We start from the raw sequence: 7694 nt of genomic DNA on the forward strand, positions 1-7694 counted from the left end.
CACACCCTGTTGTTCTACACTACCACACCCTGTTGTTCTACACTACCACACCCTGTTGTTCTACACTACCACACCCTGTTGTTGCTACACTACCACACCCTGTTGTTCTACACTACCACACCCTGTTGTTCTACACTACCACACCCTGTTGTTGTACACTACCACACCCTGTTGTTGTACACTACCACACCCTGTTGTTGTACACTACCACACCCTGTTGTTGTACACTACCACACCCTGTTGTTGTACACTACCACACCCTGTTCTGTACCACACACCCTGTTGTTGTACCACTACCAGGCACCGCAGTGGTTCTGTCACTACCACACCCTGCTCTACTGCCTCCCTCATAGAGGTAGGGCAGGGGGTTCTGTCTGCGTACCCCTGATTAAACTCATTGAGGGCTTGATGATTAGTTGACAAGTTTAAATCAGGTGAGTTTGTCCAGGGCTACATAAAACATGTGTTGTTGGGGCACTGGAGGACCAGGGTTGGGGGTACTGGGGGACCAGGTTTGGTGGTACTGGAGGACCAGGTTTGGTGGTACTGGAGGACCAGGTTTGGTGGTACTGGAGGACCAGGGTTGGTGGTACTGGAGGAGTTGAGAAACTCTGTTTGGGTACTGGAGGACCAGGGTTGGTGGTACTGGAGGAGTTGAGAAACTCTGGGGTACTGGAGGACCAGGGTTGGTGGGGTACTGGAGGACCAGGGTTGGTGGGGTACTGGAGGACCAGGGTTGGTGGGGTACTGGAGGAGTTGAGAAACTCTGTTGGTGGTACTGGAGGACCAGGGTTGGTGGGGTACTGGAGGACCAGGGTTGGTGGGGTACTGGAGGACCAGGGTTGGTGGGGTACTGGAGGACCAGGGTTGGTGGGGTACTGGAGGAGTTGAGAAACACAAGTGTACTACTGTTGACCACTTCTGCCCCCCCCCCACTCCAGGAGAAGTATGAAAGCCAGCACTCGGAGGCGTACCGTCAGATCTCTACTCTGGAAGAAGACCTGGCTGAGACCACGGCCATCAGAACCAGCTCCCATAATACATCAGAGAGCTGGAGCAGGCTGCGATGACCTGGAGAGATCCAAGGGTAGAGGAGGGTGTAACTGGAGCAGGCTAACATTGACCTGGAGAGATCCAAGAGGAGGAGGGAGGGAGGGGGTGGTGTGTAACTGGAACAGGCTAACGATGACCTGGAGAGATCCAAGAGGTAAGAGGAGGGAGGGGGAGGGGTGGTGTGTAACTGGAGCAGGCTAACGATGACCTGGAGAGATCCAAGAGGTAAGAGGAGGGAGGGAGGGGGTGGTGTGTGTAACTGGAGCAGGCTAACGATGACCTGGAGAGATCCAAGAGGTAAGAAGGGAGGGAGGGGGGAGGGGGTGGTGTAACTGGAGCAGGCTAACGATGACCTGGAGAGATCCAAGTGGGAGGAAGGGAGGTGGTGTGTAACTGGAGCAGGCTAACGATGACCTGGAGAGATCCAAGAGGAGGGAGGGAGGGGGAGGTGGTGTGTAACTGGAGCAGGCTAACGATGACCTGAGAGATCCAAGAGGAGGGAGGGAGGGGGTGGTGTGTAACTGGAGCAGGCTAACGATGACCTGGAGAGATCCAAGAGGTAACTGAGGAGGGGAGAGATCCAAGAGGGGGGAGGAGGGGGGTGTGTAACTGGAGCAGGCTAACGATGACCTGGAGAGATCCAAGAGGTAAGAGGAGGGAGGGAGGGGGGGGTGTGTAACTGGAGCAGGCTAACGATGACCTGGAGAGATCCAAGAGGTAAGAGGAGGGAGGGAGGGGGGTGGTGTGTAACTGGAGCAGGCTAACGATGACCTGGAGAGATCCAAGAGGTAAGAGGAGGGAGGGAGGGGGTGGTGTGTAACTGGAGCAGGCTAACGATGACCTGGAGAGATCCAAGAGGAGGGCGGGAGGTGGGTGGTGTGTAACTGGAGCAGGCTAACGATGACCTGGAGAGATCCAAGAGGAGGGCGGGAGGTGGGTGGTGTGTAACTGGAGCAGGCTAACGATGACCTGGAGAGATCCAAGAGGAGGGCGGGAGGTGGGTGGTGTGTAACTGGAGCAGGCTAACGATGACCTGGAGAGATCCAAGAGGTAAGAGGAGGGAGGGAGGAGGGGGAGGGAGGGGGTGGTGTGTAACTGGAGCAGGCTAACGATGACCTGGAGAGATCCAAGAGGTAAGAGGAGGGAGGGAGGGAGGGGGGTGGTGTGTAACTGGAGCAGGCTAACGATGACCTGGAGAGGTCCAAGAGGTAAGAGGAGGGAGGGAGGGAGGGGGGTGGTGTGTAACTGGAGCAGGCTAACAATGACCTGGTAAGAGGGGGGGGGGGGGCTAATGATGACCTGGAGAGGCCCCCTATATCATAAGCACCTCTCTTTTTCTCTCTGTGCTCCCTGCACCATCTCACTGGCAGGATTCTTACATAGAGAATGGTTCTTAATGATGTACACTAACTCTACCTAAACCTTTTCCTCCTCTCTGTCACCCCTCCATCAGGGCGACCATCATGTCTCTGGAGGACTTTGAACAGAGGATGAACCACGTGATAGAGAGGAATGCCTTCCTGGAGAGCGAGCTGGATGAGAAGGAGAACCTACTGGAGTCCGTTCAGAGACTGAAGGATGAAGCCAGAGGTGTGTCTAGGATCAGGATCCCCATGAGCCGACGCCGTCATGTTAGCTAATCTTCCTGGGGTCCAACACCAATTTAATAAGACATTACAAATTAAGACTTTACAAACATTTAACTAGTAGACAATACAGACAATTAAAATACCTGACAGGAAACACATTTAACATGCAGCTGATACTTTCTATTTCCTGTCGGGTCACATGGTCTGTACTATTTCCTGTCGGGTCACATGGTCTGTACTATTTCCTGTCGGGTCACGTGGTCTTTACTATTTCCTGTCGGGTCACGTGGTCTTTCCTGTCGGGTCACGTGGTCTTTACTATTTCCTGTCGGGTCACGTGGTCTTTCCTGTCGGGTCACGTGGTCTTTACTATTTCCTGTCGGGTCACGTGGTCTTTACTTTCTTTTTCCTGTGAGATATATGGATTGGTAAAGAGTTCCATTCAGCTATGGCTCTATATAAAACTGTAGGTGTAAGAGGATATAAGGCGGTGTGGGTCTTGTGCTGCAGGCTGAGACATCAGGCTGGGACAGTGTTCATGTGTCTCTGTGTTATGAATTAATGGTCCTGTCCTGGTTACCTGTTGGCCTGGTTAACTGGTGGTCCCGTTGGCCTGGTTAACTGTTGGCCTGGTTAACTGGTGGTCCCGTTGGCCTGGTTAACTGTTGGCCTGGTTACCTCCACAGGCGCAGGGGGCTGAACCAGGGATGGAATGATCCCTCAGAGCTGTGCTAGCTATGACATCATCAGTCACTCTTAAAGGGACAGGCGTTCTTACTGTCTCTCTGTGTGTGTCTTAGATCTAAGACAGGAGTTGGCTGTCCAACAGAAGCAGGAAAGACGACCGTCCTTCGCTGTCACCAAAGACTCTTCCTCAGACAAGACTGAGGACAAAACATCCCTCCATACCTCCCATTCATCAACACGACCGCCTCATCCCTCCATACCGCCCCTCCTCCTGCTCTCCTCCATCCCTCCTCTCCACGCCCTCCAGACCCCCCACCCCTCAGCAAGCCCCTTCACCACCCCCCCACCCTCTTACAGCAGAGGTGAGTGCCCCGTGTGTGTGTTCATGTGTAAAATGTGTGTACTCATTAAATTCCCGGATCACACCAGGAGATGTAAAACTCTTTTATTATTATTGTGTGTTCAGGCGATGGCCTATCGGGTGCTCCTCTCACCACGTCGACACGTATCTCAGCTCTCAACATCGTAGGAGAACTGCTGAGGAAAGTCGGGGTAAGATGACGTTCATTAAAAATGATGGGGTGATTGTCTTCTAATTAATACACATACACACTACACCAGGGGTTCTCAACCTAGGGGGCCCCATATGGGTGAATGTTTGTGGGGGCGGACTTTCTTTTATTTGAGGGGTAATTATTACTATTTTCTTTTTACAGTTTGTGATTTGTTTATACAGATCAAAATTATGCATAAATCCGCAACGCTTAGGCTAGCACAATGCAGTAAAACGCTTTAGGCTAGCAACAATGCAGTAAAACGCTTTAGGGCTAGCAATAATGCAGTAAAACGCTTTAGGCTAGCAACAATGCAGTAAAACGCTTTAGGCTAGCAACAATGCAGTAAAACGCTTTTGGTTAGTGCAGTAAATGCAGGCTAGCAACAATGTTTTAGGTGCAACAATGCAGGGGCGCAAATAATGCAGGACAATGCAGTAAACGCTTTAGGCTAGCAACAATTTAACGCTTGGCTAGGCAGTAGGCTAGCAACAATTATTACTAGCAACAATGCAGTTTCTTTTTACTAGTGCAGTAAATGCTTTAGGCTAGCAATAATGCAGTGATTTAAAACGTTTAGCAATAATACAGAGGCTAGCTAAAACGCTTATGCAACAATGCAGTAAACGCTTTAGGCTAGCAACAATGCAGTAAAACGCTTTAGGCTAGCAACAATGCAGTAAAACGCTTTAGCAATAATGCAGTAAAACGCTTTAGGCCAGCAACAACGCAGTAAAACGCTTTTAGGCTAGCAACAATGCAGTAAAACAACAATGCAGTACAATTAGGCTAGCAACAATGCAGCATTAACGCTTTAGGCTAAACAATGCAGTAGCATACGCTAAAAATGCGTAAAATGCTTTAGGCTAGCAACAATGCAGTAAATGCTTTAGGCTAGCAACAATGCAGTAAAATGCTTTAGGCTAGCAACAATGCAAAATGCTTTAGTAGCAAACAGTAAAATGCTTTAGGCTAGCAACAATGCAGTAAAATGTTTTAGGCTAGCAACAATGCAGTAAAATGCTTTAGGCTAGCAACAATGAAAACGCTTTAGGCTAGCAACAATGCAGTAAACGCTAAAACAATGCTTTAGGCTAGCAAATAATGCAGTAAAATGCTTTAGGCTAGCAACAATGCAGTAAACGCTTTAGGCTGCAACAATGCAGTACAATGCTTTAGGCTAAAACAGTATAATTTTAGGCTAGCAAATAATGCAGTAAAACGCTTTAGGCTAGCAACAATGCAGTAAATGCTTTAGCTAGCAACAATGCAGTAAAATGGCTAGCAACAATGCAGTAAACGCTTTAGGCCAGCAACAATGCAGTAAACGCAGGCCACAATGCAGTAAAATGTCAGGCTAGCAACAATGCAGTAAAACGCTTTAGGCTAGCAACAATGCAGTAAACGCTTTAGGCTAGCAACAATGCAGTAAAACGCTTTAGGCTAGCAACAATGCAGTAAAACGCTTTTTAAGCAACAATGCAGTAAACGCTTAGGCTAGCAACAATGCAGTAAACGCTTTAATGCAGTTTTAGGCTAGCAACAATGCAGTAAAATGCTTTAGGCTAGCAATAATGCTTTAGGCTAGCAACAATGCTAGCAATGCTTTAGGCTAGCAACAATGCAGTACAATGCTTTAGGCTAGCAACAATGCAGCACAATGCTTTAGGCCAGCAACAATGCTTTAGGGCAACAATGCAACAGCTTTAGGCGCAGCACGTCAAACGCTTTAGGCTAGCAGCACGCGGTCAAACGCTTTAGGCTAGCAGCACGCGGTCAAACGCTTTAGGCTGGCAGCACGCGGTCAAACGCTTTAGGCTAGCAGCACGCGGTCAAACGCTTTAGGCTAGCAGCACGCGGTCAAACGCTTTAGGCTAGCAGCACGCGGTCAAACGCTTTAGGCTGCAGCAAGAGGTAAAATGGCAGAGGAAGACGTGCTGATGTACATGGGCATATATTGGTTTGTTGCTATGACATTCAGAAGCTGACCTACGACCTTCTAAAGTGGAGGAGTCAGAGAAATTGGACTTTTGTGGTAGGGAAGTCATCTGATACAATGTGACTGTCGCTATCAATTGATCTAATCACTTTCTTTAAAAGAGTATGCATAATTAAATTGAGGGTTGATATAAATAATTCCAATAAAACATTGTTCTAATTAAACATTGTTGTTGTTTTGAAGCTCATTTCAAGTCATTCTACATAGTTTGGGGATATCAGGTCTAGACTTTATTTTTCTAAATCTATTATTATCATTAAATAGCCTCCTAAGTTTTGTTAAACTATGTAGAATGACTTGAAATGAGCTTCAAAACAAATATGTTCAGATTAAACCAACATCAAGCTGGTGTTTATTGAATAGCCTATATTCAATTCAAGTGACATTAAGAAAGGGGCACTTGAGAATAAAGGTTGAACCCCTGCTCTACTACCTCATACAGGTAGGGCAGGGGTTCTGTCTGCGGATTTAACATCTGTTTCCTGTAAGTCGTACAGCTGTAACAGGAAGTCTGCTGACTGTTCTGTTCTCTCCATCTTCCTCTCTGACCACAACACTGTTCTGTCTTCCCCCTCTGATCACAACACATTCATGTATATCACAACACTGTTCTGTCTTCCCCCTCTGATCACGACTGTTCTGTCTTCCCCTCTGATCACGACATCACAAACACTTAACATAACTGTGTGTGTGCCCTGCGGCCTGCATCCATCCGTGCCTGTGGTTTCAGAACCTGGAGTCTAAACTAGCGTCCTGTAGGGAGTTTGTCTATGAACAGTCTCCTGGTCGCAGTACCCTCTCTGGAGGACAGGGGCGCCACCCATCCAGAAGGCACTTCTTCTCTGACACACCGTCCACCACCAACGGACTCTACGAGAAGGGTGAGGGGTTCAACTATAGCTAGCTCTCGACTGCATCTGAAATGGTACCCCTAATCCCTAGGCCCTGGTGAATAGTAGTGTGCTAGGGAATAGGGAGTGCCATTTGTTACTCAACCAATGACTTGACAATTTCATAGGCTATCTACAATTGAATCAAGTAAACAGACATTTCCTCTGTCAGGGATCTACATGCTGATCTGTGTAGTTTGCATTACATTAAACTGGAACCTGACAGCCCAGCACACGACGTATCAGAGAATAAAATGGACACTGAAGACCAAAACATAAAAATTAAAAAATATCCCACGTGTCGTAGCATTAGCGCTAGCCTAATGAACAAATATAAAGCTGATTCGGTAGTCTACATGATATTAATGAACGATGATGAGCCTTATCAAATCAAATCAAATTTATTTATATAGCCCTTCGTACATCAGCTGATATCTCAAAGTGCTGTACAGAAACCCAGCCTAAAACCCCAAACAGCAAACAATGCAGGTGTAAAAGCACGGTGGCTAGGAAAAACTCCCTAGAAAGGCCAAAACCTAGGAAGAAACCTAGAGAGGAACCAGGCTATGTGGGGTGGCCAGTCCTCTTCTGGCTGTGCCGGGTAGAGATTATAACAGAACATGACCAAGATGTTCAAATGTTCATAAATGACCAGCATGGTCGAATAATAATAAGGCAGAACAGTTGAAACTGGAGCAGCAGCACAGTCAGGTGGACTGGGGACAGCAAGGAGTCATCATGTCAGGTAGTCCTGGGGCACGGTCCTAGGGCTCAGGTCCTCCGAGAGAGAGAGAAAGAAAGAGAGAATTAGAGAGAGCATATGTGGGGTGGCCAGTCCTCTTCTGGCTGTGCCGGGTGGAGATTATAACAGAACGTGGCCAAGATGTTCAAATGTTCATAAATGACCAGCATGGCTGAATAA

The 7694-nt window shown here is 47.9% G+C and overlaps 1 protein-coding gene across 1 annotated transcript; it reads left to right on the forward strand.

Moving 5' to 3' along the window:
- Nucleotides 1-2154: 2154 nt before the first annotated feature.
- LOC135566515 (nuclear distribution protein nudE homolog 1-like) lies at nt 2155-6763 on the forward strand (the record flags this gene model as incomplete). The annotated part of the gene is made up of 5 exons (XM_065014210.1): nt 2155-2186; nt 2507-2643; nt 3443-3691; nt 3796-3881; nt 6613-6763. Coding segments are annotated over exons 2-5 (613 nt in total), but the record flags the coding sequence as incomplete, so codon positions are not given.
- Between the last annotated feature and the right edge of the window lie 931 nt (nt 6764-7694).

This window comes from Oncorhynchus nerka, unplaced genomic scaffold (genome assembly GCF_034236695.1).
Source record: "Oncorhynchus nerka isolate Pitt River unplaced genomic scaffold, Oner_Uvic_2.0 unplaced_scaffold_4596, whole genome shotgun sequence".
NCBI classification, from domain to species: Eukaryota; Metazoa; Chordata; class Actinopteri; order Salmoniformes; family Salmonidae; genus Oncorhynchus; species Oncorhynchus nerka.